General features: G+C 52.2%; 1 protein-coding gene across 1 annotated transcript in view; it reads right to left on the bottom strand.

Moving 5' to 3' along the window:
- Positions 1-17,625: 17,625 nt before the first annotated feature.
- DNAI1 (dynein axonemal intermediate chain 1) overlaps positions 17,626-20,555 on the bottom strand; it is a 195,462-nt gene continuing 192,532 nt past the window's right edge. The window contains exon 20 of the mRNA XM_038743923.1: positions 17,626-18,194. Within this exon, the coding sequence (XP_038599851.1) occupies positions 18,084-18,194 (111 nt within the window). The 3' untranslated portion in view covers positions 17,626-18,083. The remainder of the gene's footprint in view (positions 18,195-20,555) is intronic.

Raw genomic sequence — 20,555 nt, forward strand, 5'->3', positions numbered from 1 at the left:
ACAATGCCTTACCTCCTGCATCGGCCTCCTTGCGGACCTCCTTGCCTCTTATCTCTCCTCACTCCAATCCTCACTTCACTCAGCTGACCGGATCACTTTTCTATAAAAACGTTCAGTCCATGTTTCCCCACTCCTCCAGAACCTCCAGTGGTTGCCCATCCACCTCCATATCACATAGATACATCTTACCAACAGCTTTTAAATCACTCAATCTGCTTGCCCTCTCCTACCTTACCTCTCTGGTTTCCTCTTACAAAACCAGCCTGCACATTTCTCTCCTCTAATGCAAACTTACTCAAAGATCCTTGATCTCATTCATTTTGCCATGATTCCTTCATTCAATCGTATTTATTGAGCACTTACTGTGTGCAGAGCACTGGACTAAGCGCTTGGAAAGTACAATTTGGCAACAGAGACGGTCCCTACCCAACAACGGGCTCACAGTCTAGAAGGGGGAAACAGACAACAAAACAAAACAAGTAGACAGGTGTCAATACCATCAGAATAGATAAATAGAATTATAGATATATGCACATCATTAATAAGAGTAATAAATATGTACAAATATACACAAGTGCTGTGCGGAGGGGAAGGGGGTAGGGCAGAGGGAGGGAGTGGGGCAATAGGGAGGGAAGGAGAAGCAGCCCACACCTTTCTCTCTGGCCCGGAATTCCCTTCCCCTTTATAACCACTCTCTCCACCTTCAAAGTCTTATCAAGGTTGCATTTCCTCTAAGAGGACTTCTCTCACTAAGCTATTTTTTTTTCTGAAGGTTAAGCGCTTACTATGGGCCAGGCACTGTACTAAGTGCTGGGTTAGAGAAAGGCTAATCAGGTTGGACTAAGTCCATGTCCTACATGGGGCTCACCTTATGAATCTCCATTTTACAGGTGCAGGAACAGAGGCACAGGGAAGTGAAGTGACTTGCCCAAGTTCACACAGCAGACAAGTGGCAGAGCTGGGATTAGAACCCAGGTCGTTCTGACTCCCCGGCCCATGCTCTAATTCACTAAGAACACTAATTCGTTATTCACTAATCCACGCTGCTTCACCTCCCTACTCTTTCTTCTTCTTGCATCACCGGTACACTTGGATCTGTACCTTTCAAGCACTTTATAGTCACCCCTCCCTCAGCCCCACAGCACTTCTGTACGAAGCCCTAATTAATTTTAATACCTACCTGTCCCTCTAGAATGTGAGCTCCTTGTAAGCTGGGATCATGTCTACTGACTAGATGGGATTGTATTCTCCCAAGTGCTCATTGCAATGCTCTGCTCACAATAAGCACTCACGAAATATCATTAATTGATTGACTGATTGATTGATTCAGCAGGAGCCTGCAAAGTGGAATGGGAAGAGCAGGAGGTGTGAGGCCAGGGATTGGAGTTCTATGCCCCACTCCAGTACCATCTTGCTGAGGAATCTTGGGTAAGAGCCTTGACCTCTTGGGCCTAGTTTCCCTGTCTGTATCATGTGGAGAACCTCTCTGACCCCAGGGCTGACCGAGAGAAGAGCGAACAGCCTCGTGCATGCCACTCCTGGCTCGTACCCCCATAGGCCGGCTGAGGATTCTGTCTCCAAGGGGATTACGGGTCATGTGGCGGGCACCCTCCCTGACATCCGGTCATGGTAAGGATTGGGACATTTGACACCCTTTTGCTTTTCCTTCTTCCTCCTTCTCGCCTCTTGAAACATATCTTTCCCGCTAGTGTCTCATTTTGGACAGCTCAACCATGAATTTATTCAAACGCACCATTGGAATTTTCTGTTGCGTGGCTTCCTATGGCAAGAAATTCTCTATTTTCACCACCCACTGGGTGAAGAAAGGCTTGTTTTGTTTGTTTTGATAAGAGACAGTGGGATCAGGAAGGGCTTTGGAGAAGGAAATACCAAGACTTCATTAACCATGGTTAACTTGCAGACTCCAATCTGGGCTACCCAGACCTCGCTGCCCAGGGGCACAAGAGAGACTATTGGTAGCTTGAGGGGGTGTGTGGGGGTAGCTGAGAGGGAGCCTTCTCTCAGGAGGCTGGAGGAAAAGCTGAAGGGGAGGCTGAGGTGAGGGCTTGGGGAAGACCTCAGCTAGGGGAGATTGAGGGGGAGGCTGGGGAAAAGGCTGAGCTGGGGAGACTGGGGAAGTCTGAGGGAGAGAGGTTGAAGGGGAGGCTGCGGGGAGACAGCTGGGAGGAAGCTTAGGTGGAAAGCTGAGTGTGTTGATGTGAAGGGCTGAAGTGACTTTATGCAAGAGAGCCTTGTCGGGGGAAAAGAGACTGGCCTAGATCCCAGGAAGAACACAGAACTACAAAACCACAGGGTTTGCCCTCAAGGTGCTTATAGTCAGATGGGGAAAGCAGATGGGGAAGGAAGATAGACACCAGGAAGGGGAAGGCTATCTTTTCACCCCCACTGCAACCACGGCACTTTTGGGGGAGTGGGGAGGTTCAGGGGCCTGAGTCCCACCCCATGGCAACTTGGTTGCCCCCAATCTGTCTGGAGTACGGGCCTGACCTCTGGGGCCCATTCTGGCTTTTGACTGGGGGGCTCGGGAGGGCCATGACCATTCCCACCCTCAACAATCCCCAAAGCTGGGGAGTCTCTGCCTTCCCCTAGCTACTTTGGGCCACTGACAGGCCTGGGTCGCCTCAGCACTCTGGGCTCTAACGGGAAACTGAGCCCAAAGAGCACTCCAGCTTGGCAGCCATGGAGACTAAACAGCTTTGGAGTCAGCGCCATCATTAGAGCTGCCTCCTACCCTTACCCAGTGCCCTCCCTGCAGTGGCATTGCCAGATTTTGCCGGTCTCCTTCTCAGAGCTCTTCAAAAATGTCCGCTTCTCCAGGAGGTCTTCCCTGATTTGGGCCCGCGGCCAAGGTCAGGCCCTCCCTTAAGCACCGCAGCTCTGGTGGATTTATCTGTTCATTGTTCACTACTGATGGATTCATTTGCCCTGCCTACTGATCCCCCTCACCCCCCTTAGTGTTTTTGCCAGTCATCTGTCTCCCCGACTGGACCAAAAACTCCTTGAGGGCAGGGCAGCCCAGGGCCCCTGCTCCACTGTCCAGCTTTCCTCCCACTGGTGAGTCCAGAGTTTCAAGCTCCTGTCCCACCCGGGGAAGCCAGTGACCAGATGATCTGGGACCCCCAGGATTCTAGAACAGCATTGACCCAGGCCATCATCCATCCACCCACCCCAATTTGGGGGAATCTTGGGTCCTAAACCTGGTTCTACCACTTGTCTTCTGCGTGATCTTGGGCAAATCACTTTACTTCTTTGTGCCTCAGTTACCTCATGTGTAAAACGGAGATTGACTGCAAGCATCTAGTGGGACAAGGACTGTGTCCAACTTGATTAGCTTGTACCTACCTCAGTACTTAGTACAATGCCTGGCACAGAGTAAGCAGTTAAATACCTAAAACAAAAAAGTGTCGGAGAGGTCAAGGAGGATAGGACAAAGTGAATCCATTGAATTTGACTGGGAGGAAGCCAATCAATCAATCAATCGTGTTTGAACTCGTGGGCAGGGAATATGTCTGTTATAAAGTTGTGTTTTACTCATAGTGCTCTGCACACAATGAGTGCTCAATAAATATGATTGATTGAGTCATTCATTTATTAAACAGTATTTATTGATCACTTTGTGCAGAGTACTAAGTGCTTGGGAAGTATAAGTGCATGGCTCAGTGGAAAGAACATGGGCTTTGGAGTCAGAGGTCATGGGTTCAAATCCCTACTCCACCAATTGTCAGCTGTGTGACTTTGGGCAAGTCACTTTACTTCTCTGTGCCTCAGTTACCTCATCTGTAAAATGGTGATTAAGACTGGGAGCCTTGTATCCTCCCCAGCACTTAGAACAGTGCTTTGCACATAGTAAGCATTTAATAAATGCCATTATTATACCTGTATATATGTATATGTGTTTGTACATATTTATTACTCAATTTATTTATTTATTTATTTTACTTGTACATATCTATTCTATTTATTTTATTTGTTAATATGTTTGGTTTTGTCCTCTGTCTCCCCCTTCTAGACTGTGAGCCCACTGTTGGGTAGGGACCGTCTCTATATGTTGCCAACTTGTACTTCCCAAGCGCTTAGTACAGTGCTCTGCACACAGTAAGCACTCAATAAATACGATTGATTGATTGACTGATTGATTGCTTTGCACATAGTAAACGCTTAACAAATGCCATCATTATTACTATTATTATTACAAGTACAAGTCGGCAACATATAGAGACAGTCCCTACCCAACAATGGGCTCAGGCAAAGCACTATACTAAGCACTAATAGAGTTGGTAGACATGATCCCTGTCCACAAGGAGCCTACAATCTAGAGGAGGTGACAGACAATAAAATAAATGACAGATAAGGGAAATAGTAGAGTTTAAGGACATATATGTAAATGCTGCGGGGCTGGTGTATCATTCACTTAGTCGTATTTATTGAGCACTTACTGTGTGCAGAGCACTGTACTAAGTGGTTGGAAAGTACAATTCAGCAACACATAAGTATCAAAGTGCTTAGGGGTAAACGGTCAAGTGCATAAGCAGTGCAGTGGGAGGGAAGAGAGGGGAAATAAGGGCTTAGGGAGAGGCTTTTGGAGGAGATGCGATCTTTAGAAGGGCTTAGAGGGAGGATGTGGGTGAAGGATTGGCTATGGGAGAGATGAGATTGAGCATTAGAGGAGCAGCGTTGTTCCAGTTGGGTTGTGGAAGAAGATCAGTGAGGAAAGAAAGGAGGGCAAGAGCTGATTGAGAGCCTTAGGTCTTTTGTGACCTTGGAGAGAGCAGTCAGAGTCAATCAATAAATCAATCAATCGTATTTATTGAGCACTTACTGTGTGCAGAGCATTGGACTAAGTGCTTGGGAAGTACAAGTTGGCAACATATAGAGATGGTCCCTACCCAACAGTGGGCTCACAGTCTAGAAGGGGGAGACAGAGAACAAAACAAAACATATTAACAAAATAAGATAAATAGAATAGATATGTACAAGTAAAATAAATAAATAGTGTAATAAATATGTACAAACATATATACATATATACAGGTGCTGTGGGGAAGGGAAGGAGGTAAGGTGGGGGGGATGGAAAGGGGGAGGAGGGGGAAAGGAAGGAGGGGGCTCAGTCTGGGAAGGCCTCCTGGAAGAGGTGAGCTCTTGGTGGATGTGGGGAGGGAGGGCATTCCAGGCCGGGGGGATGACGTGGGCTGGGGGTCGACGGCGGGACAGGCGAGAACAAGGCATGGTGAGGAGATTAGCGGCAGAGGAGCGGAGGGTGCAGGCTGGGCTGTAGAAGAAGAGAAGGGAGGTGAGGTAGGAAGGGGCGAGGTGATGGACAGCCTTGAAGTCGAGGGTGAGGAGTTTCTGCCTGATGCGTAGGTTGATTGGTAGCCACTGGAGATTTTTGAGGAGGGGAGTAACATGCCCAGAGCGTTTCTGGACAAAGACAATCCGGGCAGCGGTGTGAAGTATGGATTGAAGTGGGGAGAGTCCAGAGACAAAAACCTGATTGTAGTGAGTCAAGAATGGACTTGTCCCATTTGGACAAGAATGAGAACAGGGAGATTTCTCTGCTCTGTGGCACTCACTACACCATTCCCTCCCTTCTCCCACTCTCCAGAGCACCCTCCTTTCTCCTCCTCAAATTCTATCATTTTTCATTTTCAAATTCTACTTTGGAGTCAGAGGACCTGGGTTCTAACCCTGGTTCCATCACCTGGGTCTAATCCTGGCTCGGTCACCTGCCTGCTGCGTGACCTTAGGCAAATCACTTACCTTTTTGGTGCCTCAGTTACCTCATCTATAAAATGGAGAGTCACTAGCAGTTCTCCTTCTCCCTTAGACTGTGAGCCCAATGTGGGTCTGGGATTGTATCCAATCTGATGAGGTCTCTGTCACTGGTGCTTTGTGTCTCCTGGTTTTTGTGGGGGTTTTTTTTGTTTTGTTTTGTTTTGTTTGTTTGTGTGTGTGTGTGTGTGTGTGTGTGTGTTTTCTGACTCCTGCTCAGACTCAAGGTGCCACAGAAGTCCCCTTTCCGTGGTGATGTGAGATTTGGTGAATAACAACTCTGTTTCCTTACCTGCCCTCACCATTCATGACTTTGTGAACTTCAATCACGTGCTCTTTCAGCCTGCCTTTCCAGGCTGAGGAGCCCTAATCCTTTCAGTTTATCCTCTTAGAGAGGCTGCCCCATCTCCCTGATCATCATGATTGCCCTTCTCTGCCCCTTCCCCCGGAGCTCAATCTTTTTTTTCTGGTATCTGTTAATAATAATAATAATGATAATAATATTGGTATTTGTTAAGTGCTTACTTTGTGCCAAGCATTGTTCTAAGCACTGGGGTAGATACAAGGTAATTAGCCCACATGGGGCTCACAGTCTTAATCCCCATTTTAACTGAGGCACAGAGAAGTTAAGTGACTTGCTCAAAGTCACACAGCTGACAAGTGGCTGGCCCGGGTTTAGAACCCATGACCTCTGACTCCCAAACTTGTGCTCTTTCCACTAAGCCATGCTGCTTCTAGTCAATAATAATATTAATAATAATAACAATTATAATGATGGTACTTGTGAAGTGCTTAGTATGTGTCAGACATTATACTTTTTTTCTGGTATCTGTTAAGTGCTTACTATGTGCCAGCCACTGTACTAAGCACAGGGGCAGATGCAGAGTAATCAGGCTGGACACAGTCCATGTCCCACACAGGGCTCACGGTCTTAATCCCCATTTTACAGATGAGGTAACTGAGGCTCGGAGAAATTAAGTGATTGTGCATGGTCACTCAGAAGAGAAGTGTCAGGGGCAGGATTAGAACCCAGGACCGATTGACTCCCAGGCCCGTACTCAAGTCATTAGGCCACACAGTTTCTCTATTTTACCCTCTCCCTTCTAGGCTCCTCGGGAAGGATTTGAGGGCTTAGGACAGCCTGCACCAAAGCAACAGCATCTAGCCAAGCCAGTCTCTCTCTCTGTCTTTGCTCATTTTAATAACTAATTTGATTATGGTATTTATTAAGTGCTTATTACATGCCAAATACAGTACTAAATGCTGGGGTAGACACAGATAATCAGTTTAGACAGATTCCCTGTCCCAGATGAGGTCACTGCAGTCTCTTATTTCCTCTTGCATTCTAGGACATCTCTACTGACACCTGAAACTTAAAATGTGCAAAACAGAACTCATCTTCCCACCCAAACCCTGTCTTCCCCCTGACTTTTCTCTCACTGTAGACAGCACCACCAACCTCTCTGTCCCACAAGCCCATAACCTTGCTGTTGTCCTTGCATCATCTCTCTCATTCGACCCACATAGTCATTCTGTCACCAAATCTCATCAGTTCAACCTTCATGACATCACTCCATGACTTCATGAAAGCACTGTACTAAGCTCTTGGGGGAGTACAATAGAACAACAAACAGATGCATTCCTGCCTAAAATGAGCTCACAGTCATTGATTGATTGATGGATAGGCAGGAGTAGGATTTAATGCCCATTTTACAGATGAGGAAACTGAGGCCAAGTGATTTGCCCAAGATCGCACAGCAGGCAAGAGGCAGAGCTGCAATTAGAACCCAGACCTTCTGACTCCCAGGCCTGTGCTGGTTCCTCTAGGCCACGCTGCCTCCCTTGCTCTGAGTAGACTTGGAGTCCCAGACTCCTAATAATAATAATAATAATAATGATTACGTGTGGTATTTGTTAAAAGTGCTTACTGTGTACCAGGCACTGTACTAAGCGCTGGGGTGGATTAGAACGGTGCTTGGCACATAGGAAGTGCTTAACAAATATCATCATCATCATTATTATTGTTATTATTTTAAGCAAACTGGGTTGGACATGGTCTCTGTCCCACATGGGGCTCACAGTGATGGGAAGGACCTCAAGAGGTCGGTCATCCGATGTCTGTCCGTCGCCTCCAGGACAGACGGACATCCCCCTGTTCTTGCCTTAAAAGTCTCTCCTGGGTGGGGAACTCAGCTCTCTACCTTGCTAGCCCGTTCCGAGGTTCAGCCTCCTCTGACCCCTAGGAAGGTCTTCCTTGCGTCTAACTTGACTCTTCTGCTGAAGTCTTGGCACTGTTCTCTCTGGGCAGCCAAGGGCCTGACCTGGTGGGAGAAGGGCTCAGCCATTCGCTGGACAAGGGAAGCAGTCACCGAGGGGAGGAGAAGCGGTGTGGCTTAGTGGAAAGAGCCCGGGCTTGGGAGTCGGAGGTCACGGGTTCTAGTTCCGGCTCTGTCAATCAATCAATCAATCAATCAATAGTATTTATTGAGCACTTACTGTGTACAAAGCACTGTACTAAGAGCTTGGGAAGTACAAGTTGGCAACATATAGAGACAGTCATCATCATCATCATCATCAATCTTATTGAGCGCTTACTGTGTGCAGAGCACTGTACTAAGCGCTTGGGAAGTACAAGTTGGCAACATATAGAGACAGTCCCTACCCAACAGTGGGCTCACAGTCTAAAAGGGGGAGACAGAGAACAAAACCAAACATACTAACAAAATAAAATAAATAGAATAGATATGTACAAGTAAAATAGAGTAATAAATATGTACAAACATATATACATATATACAGGTGCTGTGGGGAAGGGAAGGAGGTAAGATGTCACTTATCAGCTGTGTGACTTTGGGCAAGTCACTTAACTTCTCTGGGCCTCAGTTACCTCATCTGTAAAAATGGGGATTAAGACTATGAGCCCCATGTGGGACAACCTGATGACCTTGTATCCCCCCAGTGTTTAGAACAGTGCTTGGCGCATAGTAAGCGCTTAACAAATGCCATCATCATCATTATCATCAGCAGCAGTGTGACTTTGAGCAAGTCACTTCACTTCTCTGTGCCTCAGCTCCCTCATCTGGAAAGTGGGGATGAAGACCGTGAGCCCCAGGTGGGAAAACCTGTTGACCTTGTATCTCCCCCAGCGCTTAGAACAGTGCTTGGCCCATAGTAAGCACTTAACAAATACCATCATTATTATCCCCCGCCCAACCCTGGGCCCTTTCCCACATTTGTCAGCTCGACCCCAGCCACGATGTGCTGGCAGGGGGCGAGGGGCAATTCATTCATTTATCCAATCGCATTTATTGAGTGCTTACTGTGTGCCAAGCACTGTACTAAGCACTTGAAATAACAATGATAGTATTTGTTAAGCACTTAGTATGGGTCAATGACTGTTCAAAGCACTGGGGGAGATACCAGGTGATCGGGTGGTCCTACGTGGGCTCACAGTCTTCATCCCCACTTTACAGCTGACGGAACTGAGGCACAGAGAATAATAATAATAATGATGGTATTTGTTAAGCACTTAGTATGTACCAAGCATTCTTCTAAGCACTGGGGTAGATACAAAGTCATCAGGTTGTCCCACATGGGGCTCCCAGTCTTAATCCCCATTTTACAGATGATGGAACCGGGGCCACAGAGAAGTTAAGTGGCTTGCCCAAAGTCACACAGCAGACAAGTGGCAGAGCTGGGATTAGAACCCATGTCCTCTGGCTCCCAAGCCTGTGCTCTTTCCACTAAGCCATGTTACTTCTCTAATAATGATGGTATTTGTTAAGCACTTACTAGGTGCCAAGGACTGTTCTAAGCACTGGGGGAAATACCAGGTGATCAGGGGGTCCCACGTGGGGCTCACAGTCTTCACCCCCATTTTACAGATGAGGGAACTGAGGCCCAGAGAATAATGATAATAATAATAATAATGGTATTTGTTAAGCGCTTGCGAGGTGCCAAGGACTGTTGTAAGCACTGGGAAAGGTACCACGTGATCAGGATCACGGTCTTCACCCCCATTTTACAGATGAGGGAACTGAGGCCCAAAGAATGATAATAGTAATAATAATAATAGTGATGGCATTTGTTAAGCGCTTACTATGTACAAAGCACTGGTCTAAGCGCTGGGCAGGATACAAGGTGATCAGGTTGTCCCACGGGAGGCTCACAGTCTTCATCCCCATTTTACAGATGAGGGAACTGAGGCCCAGAGAAGCGAAGTGACTTGCCCAAGGTCACACAGCTGACAATTGGGTGAGCAGGAATTTGAACCTGTGACCTCTGACTTCCAAGCCCGTGCTCTTTCCACTGAGCCACGCTGCTTCTCGTAAAGGTATTTGTTAAGCGCTTACTAGGTGCCAAGTACTGTTCTAAGCGCTGGGAGAGATACCAGGTGATCGGGATCACAGTCTTCACCCCCATTTTACAGATGAGGGAACTGAGACCCAAAGAACAATAATACCAATGGTATTTTTTAAGCACTTATGAGGTGCCAAGGACTGTTCTAAGCGCTGGGGAAGATACAAGGTGATCAGGTGGTCCCACGTGGGGCTCACAGTTTTCACCCCCATTTTACAGATGAGGGAACTGAGGCACAGAGAATAATGATAATAATGGTATTTGTTAAGCGCTTACGAGGTGCCAAGGACTGTTCTACGGGCTGGGAGAGATACCAGGTGATCGGGATCACGGTCTTCACCCCCATTTTACAGATGAGGGAACTGAGGCTCAAAGAATAATAGCAGTAATGGTATTTGTCTTCATCCAGCGTGGCTCAGTGGAAAGAGCCCGGGCTTTGGAGTCAGAGGTCATGGGTTCAAATCCCGGCTCCGCCACTTGTCATCTGGGTGACTTTGGTCAAGTCACTTCATTTCTGTGTGCCTCAGTTCCCTCATCTGTAAAATGGGGATGAATCAATCAATCAATCAATCGTATTTATTGAGCACTTACTGTGTGCAGAGCACTGTACTAAGCGGTTGGGAAGTACAAGTTGGCAACATAGAGAGACAGTCCCTACCCAACAGTGGGCTCACAGTCTAAAAGGGGGAGACAGAGAACAAAATCATACATACTAACAAAATAAAATAAATAGAATAGATATGTACAAGTAAAATAAATAAATAAATAAATAGAGTAATAAATATGTACAAACATATATACATATATACAGGAAGATTGTGATCCCCACGTGGGACAACCTGATCACTTGTAACCTCCCCAGTGGCTTGGCACATAGTAACCACTTAATAAATGCCATCATTATCCAGCGCTTAGAACAGTGCTTGGCACCTAGTAAGCGCTTAATAAATGCCGTTATTATTATTATTTGTTAAGTAGTTACTAGGTGCCAAGGACTGTTCTAAGCGCTGGGAGAGATACCAGGTGGTCCCACGTGGGGCTCACGGTCTTCATCCCCGTTTAGCAGATGAAGGCACTGAGGACAAGGATTCGAATCCCGGCTCCGCCACTTGTCAGCTGTGTGACTTTGGGCAAGTCACTTAACTTCTCTGGGCCTCAGTTCCCTCCACTGTAAAATGGGGATAAAGGCCGTGAGCCCCCCGTGGGACAACCTGATCACCTTGTAACCTCTTCAGCGCTTAGAACAGTGCTTGGCACCTAGTAAGCGCTTAATAAATGCCATTATTATTATTTGTTAAGTACTTACTAGGTGCCAAGGACTGTTCTAAGTGCTGGGAGCGATACCAGGTGATCAGGTGGTCCCACGTGGGGCTCACGGTCTTCACCCCCCATTTAGCAGATGAGGGCACTGAGGACAAGGGTTCGAATCCCGGCTCCGCCACTTGTCAGCTCTGTGACTTAACTTCTCTGGGCCTCAGTTCCCTCCACTGTAAAATGGGGATAAAGACCGTGAGCCCCCCGTGGGACAACCTGATCACCTTGTAACCTCCCCATCGCTTAGAACAGTGCTTGGCACCTAGTAAGCGCTTAATAAATGCTATCATTATTATTAAGTGAGGTGCTTGGCCCAGGTGACCGGAGAGTGTGGGGCGGGAGGCGGTCCGCGCTCCTGTCCTGGGGGTGGGCAGGGGGATGTGTCTCCCGCCCCGGTGGCTGACCAATCCGCTCGGCCGCCTGTTTGAGCTGACCAATGGGGAGGCGGGGGGCGGTCCCGGACCCCCCCCCCGCCAAGACCCCGGCCGGGGGGCGGGGCCGCTCGCTGTTTTGCAGGCGCTGCCGCCGCAGCGCGACCCGGCTATAACGCGCCCCCCCCCCCGGGGCTCCTCGGACCCCCGGGGCCCTGCCCGGGAGGAGTAGCCCGCCCGGGAACCCAGGAGCCCCGGAACCCGGCCGGCCTCTGGACTCAGGTACGGCGGACCCGTAGGTTTTGTCCCGGGGGGCCCCGCCAGGACGCCTGGGTCCCCTCCCCGGCTCGGACTTGGGCCGGGGCCCGCGGGGAGGGGAGTGGGGCGGGCATTCCGTCGGCTCCACTGACGCCCGCCCTGTGCGGAGCCCTGCGCTAAGCGCTCGGAAAGTACAAGTCGGCCACGGAGGGAGACGGTCCCGGCCCAACAACGGGCTGGCAGTATGGAAGGAGCGGGCACGGACAACCAAAGAAGTAGACAGGCATAGAATGATAGCTCTGGACACATCATGAATAAATAAACAGAGTAATAAATCGGTACAAATAGACACAAGCGCTGTGGAGTGGAGAGGGGGGTAGGACGGAGGGAGGGAGTGGGGGCGATGGGGAGGGGAGGAGGAGCAGAAGAAAAGGGGGGCTCAGTCTGGGAAGGCCTCCTGGAGGAGGTGAGTTCTCAGTAGGACTTTGAAGTCGTGTGGGGGAACCCCAGTTGGGGGTCGACAACGGAAGGCCCGGGCCAGGCCGGCTGGGCGGTAGGGGCTTAAGGACAAGAGCGGGGGTGGGGGGGGCGGAAGCCCAACTTTACCGTTCCCATCAACCTGGTCAGGTGTGAGCGTCTGCTCCTCCTAATCGTAACAGGGATTATACCAATCGTGGTATTTGTTAAGCGCTGACTATTTGCCAAGTACCGTTCTAAGCGCTGGGGTAATAATAATTAATAATGATGGTATTTGTTAAGCGCTTACTAGGTGCCAAGCACTGTTCTGATATTAGATACGAGCTAATCGGGTGGTCCCACGTGGGGGCTCACAGTCTCTAGCTCCATTTTACAGATGAGGGAACTGAGGCCCAGAGAAGTGAAGCAACTTGCCCTATGTCACATGGCAGACAAGTGGCGGAGCCGGGATTAGAACCCACATCCTCTGACTCCCAAGCCCAGAACCCACATAATCTGACTCCCAAGCCCGGGCTCTTGCCAAGACTGTGAGCCCCACATTGGGACAACCTAATTACCTTCTATCTACTAAGCGCTTAGAACTGTGCTTGGCACATAGTAAGCGCTTAACAAATACCATCATCATCATTATCACTATGCCACTCCATGGGGCAGGGCCTCACTCCCAAAGGGATAACGATCAGGAAGATCAGAGTGACTGGGTCCTGGAGGTGGGGATGAAAGCGGGAGGCTGGGTCTGCCCGGGGCCTAGGCTGCCCACTCTGTGGATTCCAGTACTGTCTCTCCAGGGCCCTGTCTCTCTCCAGCTTCCGTCTCTGATGACAGTATCTCTGCCTGTGCTCCGGTGGTCGGGGCCCTCCTCCTCCTCCTCCTCCTCTTCCTCCACCTCCAGTCCTATTACCCCCCAGCCTCCCCACCGGCCCAGGTGCTGTTCCTTGACCTCTGACTCCGCTTCCCAGGCTGCCCAAACCCGTGAGGGCAGGATGCCCGCTTCCCTGGCTTCTCCCCTGAGACCTGCTTCCTTGCCCTTTTTTGAGTGCCCTCGCTGAGCTCCCTTCTCCCCTTCCTGACTTCCTCACCCCCTTTCCCCTTGCCTTCCCATTCAATCCCCTGGCCATGGATGGGGTAGCCACAGGTCAGCTCCTGCCTCTCCCAAGGGGCTCCTCCCCTCCCCACCTGGATGACTCCAGGCTCTGCTCCATCCAGGGGCCTCCACCCCACCTCCCTGACAAAGAGTTGGGTTAAAGTGGGGGCATGGGACATAGAAGTAAGTAATGCCCATCCCCAGTCTATTGCCTGCACCCCAAGACACACTTCAGAGCCATATGTGGACACAAGGCTGGAGGCTTATGTTCTCTCTCGCTTCTCTCTCTTTTCTCTTTCCTCTCTCTTTTTCTCTCTCTCCTCTCTTTTGCCTCTCTCCCCTCTCTCTCTCCCCCCATCTCTCTGTCTTCCTCAGGGAGGGCTGGCACAGGGCTTCTTCATGAGGCTCAGTTCCAGTCCTGTTCCCAAACCCCCAAGAATGGCGAGTACAGGCACAGGGTACAGAGGGCTGGGGCCCCCTAATGTCTACCAGAACCACAGAGTCATGGCTCACCCAGGGCAGTGGGCAGAGCTGGGCGCCCTAGAGGAAACCAAATGTCGGACGAGGAGGAGGCAGAATTAGAAATATAGCATAGAGAGATTTCAGTGCCCTCGATGGCCTGGTATCATGTTCATGGGCAAAAATGTGTCCTCTCTTCGATCCTCCCCTACTTTCAGCAGGAATCCTCACCCGGAAGTGGCAGGACTTGGCCCCCCAACCTGAAAGCAGCAGCATGGGTTAGAGCCAGAGTTTTCAGGACTCTCTCTGGCCCAGTCCCCAGGACCTGGAGGAGATACTGTCCCCTGGGGAGAGCTGAGGCCAGGATGGGGAGCCTCCAACTCAGTGAGCAGACCTGATTCAAACCTGGGACCCAGAGTCCTTCCTTAGGCCACCTTCAAGCCATCACACCTGAGGCTCCAAACCCTTTACCCTTCAGATACTCCCAAAGTTTACTGCCTCCAGGAAGCCTTCTCAGATTGGCTCCCACTTGATTCCTGGTTCCCCTTCCTTCTGGGGAGCGCTTAGTACAGTGCTCTGCACATAGTAAGCGCTCAATAAATACGATTGATGATGGTAACCTGCCCTCACACCAGGCTCTGAACCCCAGTTTTTGTGAGATTTGCTGCAGCCTTTTCTCCTGCCATTGTGTGTGTGTGTGTGTGTGTGTGTGTGTGTGTGTGTGTGTGTGTGTGTGTGTGTGTCTATCTCTACCCCTATTTCTCTCCATCAGCCCCTTGAGAGCTGGACCTAGGACAGATTGAGGGATGACTGGATGGCTAAGCTGGACCCGGGGATGCCAGGCCAGGTTCTACCTCACCCCAGCCTGCACTCTCCACCCCCAGATTGATTTTCCCAATGACTGTCTCCCTTTCCTGCTAATAAGGTGTCTGTTCTGTCTCCAGCATCCAAGGCTATGGTGAGATAGGCTGTGGTGCTGGTGGGGCCCAGAGGATCGGAAGAAGAACCAGGCACCTTCACCTGCTTATCCGGAGGGAGGCCGACACCCGTTTTCCTGCTCTCCACGGACCGTACACTTCCTGCCCTGTCCAGGGGGTCCAGGCTGGGTTCCCAACCTCTTTCGTTTTCCTGCTGGCTGCCCCGGAGTTGACCTGCTGACCCGGAGCCCTAGGGGAGGGTGGGCGGCCGGGCCGCCCGGAGTGGAAAGCTGCCCATCCCGTGCTCCTTCCTCATGGTGGTGGTTCCTGGGTTCCGGGGGCCTCCCTGGGCCAGAACTGGAGGAGGCCAGGCACCCCGGGGCGAGTGAGTGGCCCCTTCCAGCGCCCGTCCCTGCAATGGGGGCTGGGCTGTCGACCGGAGCCGCCCTTGCCATCTCCTTCAACTGTGTCGCTGCTTTGCTGCTGCTGCTGCTGCTCCTCATTGTCTGCAGGGCCTGCCGCACCCCATCCTGTCCTGAGAAGCGGCCCCCGGCTGAGGTGGAGGGGAGCAGGAACGAGGGGAGCTACCTGCTGCAGCCCTGAGGCCGTCTGGCCCCCCGCCCGCGGTGCTGGGGCTCTCGGGACCACTCCGGTCAGGCGGGCCAGCTTCCCCCAGGACCACCCAGCCAGGCGGCCCACCAACGAGCTTCGGATGGAGGATTCTGGGAAGGAGGGGCGAAGGGACCCCAGGACACCGGCCCTGGCTGGAGTCAGACCCAGAGGGAACAGTCTGATGGGCCCCAGGCCCGGTCTAACTCACCCCTCCCTGCCCTGCAGCCAGGGATGGGGGCTGGGGCCCCACTCTGTTGTGGGGAGAACTCTGTGGGGAGGGGCGCCCCTTGGCATCGGGGCCAGGGGAGGCCATGCACTCTGAAAGAAATAGGAGTCAAGGAACTGGTTGGTTTCTTTCTCGGGGGCGGAGAGTCTGGGGCCTTGCTCTTCCCCCTCCTGTGCAGTCTTCGGCCTCTGCCCACTCTGTTGGATGTACCCTTCCAAGAGGAGGTTAGCCATGAGCCCAGATCGGATGAGAGCCGGGAATGGAGGGCTAGGAGTGATGGCCACCATGAGCTCCCTAAGTGGGGTGGGTGCTAAGGGTGCTGTATCTTCTCCAGGCCCATGGCGGGCAGGGGCAGGGCAGGAGTGGGGCTGGAGCAGCCCTGAGGCCAGGGGAGGGACTCCAGACCAGCCCGGTGCACAGACTAGGGGCTACTCATGCCTGCCAGGAGCCAGGACACGTGAAGAGCCTGTCCTCCACTGCCCAACACCAGGAATGTTCAGGCACAGGGGCAGGACCCTTGATTCTCTCAGTCCCTGCCCATCTCCAGCACCCCACGGTCTCACCCGTGCCCCTTGGGTTGAGTCCCCTGATAGAGGAGTGTGGAGGGAAGACACACCTGGACCCCAACGGCACACAATTCCTCTCCCTGCCAACCCCTCTGAGCCAGGGAGGTGGTAGGGGGAATCTCCCACAGCCTGTGCAGCTCGTCCGGGCAGCGATTCTTTCTTTCTCCCTCGCTCCCTCCCCACCTTCTGTGCCAGGCCGGTGTCACCCAGGAGGGAGGACTGATGGGCAACCTCAGTGGGGCAATGACCAGCAGGGAGTGGGTGGGGGCCTGGGGGCTGGGGAGGGCTGGTCCCTCCAAGGTGGGGGTAGTGGGGGCCCATTGGCTGTTCCTGGTTCTCTTGGGTCTCTGTGCCTCCCCTAGCACCCTCACAGCCCCAGCTGTGCTTTTTCTAGAATAATAAAATCCAGATCCAGGATCCTGTCAATGTGTCGGTCTGTCTCAGCTGGCTCAGAGTGCTGCAGAGGGTGCGGGGGCGGGGAAGCTACCCCTTCCTGCTCCCTTTCAGCCAGGGCTGGACTCCAAACCACCTCCTCATGGGATCATGACCTGGGGAGCTGGGCTGGGGGGCTCTGGCCTTGCCAGAAGCCTTGGGCCCCTAACTGGGTCTCCTGGCTTCAGCACACGGACACTACAGTTGTTGCTAGGGTACGGGATGAGCAACCCAGAACACTTCTATGGAACTTGGAAGGGGCTTGGAAGGTCATGTCAAGGTAGGGGTTCAGGGGGCTGGAGGAGAGGGCCTGAACTGGGGCCTCTGGAATCCAGGCCCTGCCAGACAAAGGGCCTGAGGTCAGGTGGGGCACAGGAGTGCCCACAGAGAATTGGGGTGTTGGAGTGGGGAGCTTGGCTGGGCCGACTGGGAACTTGGAAGAAGCAGGGGCTCCCCTGTGAGGCACTGTGCTCTGGTGCTCAGTGAATACAGTTGATCGATTGAGGAGGAGGCAAATGGATTGTCTAGTGGCAAGAAGGGGTGCAGAGTGGTTGTGGGGATTTCCAGCGGCTGAGGAGGGTAGGGCCAAGCCCCATCCTCCACACTTTCTCCCTGCAGCCCCGAAGAGGGTTCAGGCTGAGTTGGCTGGAGGAGATGGGTTTTTTAGGTCCCCGGACCACGGGATCAACAAAGTTCCCCTCAGCTAGGTTTCTGCCAGGCCCAGAACCCAGAAAACGTTAGAAACAGCCCAGACTCAGAATCTCAGACAAACCACGTCTATTTCAAACACTCTCGTCCTCATCCTAAGTGTGAATCCAGTTAGAAATCTGTGAGGAGGGGGCCCCAGACTCTGTGTGTGTGTGTGTGTGTGTGTGTGTGTGTGTGTGTGTGTGTGTGTGTGTGTGTGTGTGTGTGTGTGTGTGTGTGTGTGTGTGTGTGTGTGTGTGTGTGTGTGTGTGTGTGTGCGCGCGTGCTGGGTAGGGAGGGCCAGAGGGGGGTGCCAGAAGTTGGAGCAGTTACTAGCAAGAGAGGCTGCCCTTGTGCCTGTCTCATTTCCCAGGCTGTGTTTCTAACCCCCATGTGCGCAGTCACAGTAGCTCTGAGGCTGGGCAGGCCGGGCTCCTCCTTCACTGAGGCCCTGTGAGCTCAGCAGTCGGGCAGCTTCTGTCTGTCAGCGCCGGAGGAGCCTGCAGCTGGGCCTGCCCCGAGGGCTGAGGCTTAGGGCTGGGGTCTGGGAGCCGGCTCCGGCTCCCTCACCAGGTTCAGCAGTTTGTCCAGCTTGGTGATCTCCACTGCGGGCCCTCTCTGCAACTCCTGCCCTTTCTTCTCCTAGAGGAAGACACAAGGACCCGATGTGAGGATGTAGGAGCCCTGAGGGAAGCCGGGGGGAAATTCAGGCCAAGTCCCCTCCTGGCCCAGCTCAGCAGCCGGTCCTGAGAGAAGCCGTGTCTTGATGTTGGTGGAAAACTAAGCAGGCCACAGGGAAGGTTGGGTCAGCCTCTGCCACCCTTTGCAAATTCCTCTCGTTGGAAGGAGTCAGTGTTTCAGTGGCTATGCCTGGCCCTTCCCCCTACATGCTTTCCCCTTCTCTTGCTCAGGGCTCACTTCACAACTTCCCAGGAAGATCCCCATCCCACCCCAACACCTCTAGCTGCGGCCCTGCGGCGAACTTGAGAAGCAGCATGGCTTAGTGGATATGGCATGGGCCAGGGAGTCGGAAGGACCGGGGTTCTAATCCCAGCTCTGCTACATGTCTGCTGTGTGACGTTGGTAAGCACTTCTCTGTGCCTCAATTATGTCATCTGTAAAATGGGGATTGAGATTGTGAGCCCCAGAGGGGACAGGGACTGTGTCTAATCCCATCACCTTGTTTCTACCCCAATGCTTAGAACAGCGCTTGGCACATACTAAGTGCTTAAGTATAATGATAATGATGATGATGATTACAAGCCTGGGTGCCCAATCTCTAGTCCTGGGAGGGCCCTGGATTTCCCTATTTGGATGGATTTTGTCAAGGGAGAGATGGGTGGGCTTGGGCTCACAGGGAAGCAGCTCATATAAATCTCTGGCAAGACCACTTCTCAGTGGCTGGTGATGGGGGGGAAAGTGAATTTGAATTGGTGTAACCTGTGAACGGATCCCTAAAGTCCCGGCAGCAGGCCTGGCTCCACTCCTCAATAGTTGAGTAAGCCCAGCCCATGAGTACGGGCCTTGGGAAATCAGGCTGGGGCTCGAGGAGGCCTCTGGGAAATGGGTTTCCTGTCCCAGCACAGTCTCCCTTATGACAGGGCCATTCCAGAAGAGGACCAGGTAGAGCGGGAGGCATTTTGATCCTCTGTTTTCAGTAGAATCCCTCCCTCCCTCTTGTGACTGATTCCTGACCGGGCTAGTCCAGGAAATTCAAATCTCTCCTCCCTCTTGGGGCTTGGTGAGTGTGGGGCGGAGTGTTCTGTTGTCAGGCAAAGAGTCAACATTTGCGAAGGTGCTCCTAGTGTCCGTCCCACACACAACTGGTCCACTCCAGCCAGTTCCCTGCTACCCCGTGGCGGTTTTTGAGGGACCAGAGTGAATGTCCCCAGAGAGCACATCCCCAGAGGGCGGCGGCTTCCCCCAGGCGAACACTGGGTTAGAAGGCTCAGGCCCGGAGGCTGACAGGAATCAGATGACTGGAGGGACTCCAGCACAGACAGTCTGTAGTGTCTTTCTGTGCATTGTTTTGGGGTGGTGGGAGGGGTGGAGCTGAGCCTTTGGGCAGGGAGGGAGGAAAGGGGCCTTTCCGAGGACCGTCTCCAATAGAGCCTGAGGGGACATAGCTGCCACCCCCACAGGGCTCAGCCTGCTCCCAGACCCACGCTCGATGCTGGATTGGGAACGCTTCAGACAGGAAGGGCATCTCCTCTCCCTCACCTGCATGCCACCGAGAGCCTGTAATTATCCGGGAGCACAGGGAGCTTGGTGGCCTGGGCTGGGGCAGAGGCAGCCGCTCCTCCCTCAGCTCATGTTTGGGCTCCTGCCAGGCCACCAGCTGGGGCTCGTGGCGGAGGAAGCCGGGAATGCTGGTGAGGAGGCCAGAGGTCCAGCTGTTGTCTCCACAGCACACAGTTAAGTGCTCAATAAATATGACTGAATGGAAGCGAAGCACGTGCCGGAGAAAGAGCCTTGTAGGCAGCAATAGCAGAAGGAAGGGGAAGTTTCTGAAGAACCCGGAAGGGACACAAGCCCAGTGTGAGGCCTTGAACAATGTTGGCTGAGCTTAGGGGAGATCAGGAGGTGCCGTTGGCTTATTGGACTGGGCTGTCCAGTGATCAATACCTTAGGGAAAAAGCCTCTGCCAGTCTTTCAGTGGGGACTGACTTTTGCCCTGATCCCAGGGGTGGAGATACTCTTGGCCTGGGCATGCTAGCGGTGTTCTTTCCTGCAGGCCAGGGGAAGACCAGATGATCATGTGATCACCCTTGGAGGATTTGGGGATTATCTGGCCCTGTGCCTATCCCTGCCCCTGCCCCAACATCACTTTGCCACTTGTTAGCTGTATGACCTTGAGCAAGTCACTTGACTGCTCTGAGCCTCTGTTTCCTTCTCTGTAAAATGGGGAAATCAATATTTGTTCTGTCTCCTATTTAGACTGCGAGACTCATGTGGGACGGGGACTGTGTCCAACCTGATTATCTTGTATCTATCCTGCACTTA

This window comes from Tachyglossus aculeatus, chromosome 3 (genome assembly GCF_015852505.1).
Source record: "Tachyglossus aculeatus isolate mTacAcu1 chromosome 3, mTacAcu1.pri, whole genome shotgun sequence".
Taxonomy (NCBI): Eukaryota; Metazoa; Chordata; class Mammalia; order Monotremata; family Tachyglossidae; genus Tachyglossus; species Tachyglossus aculeatus.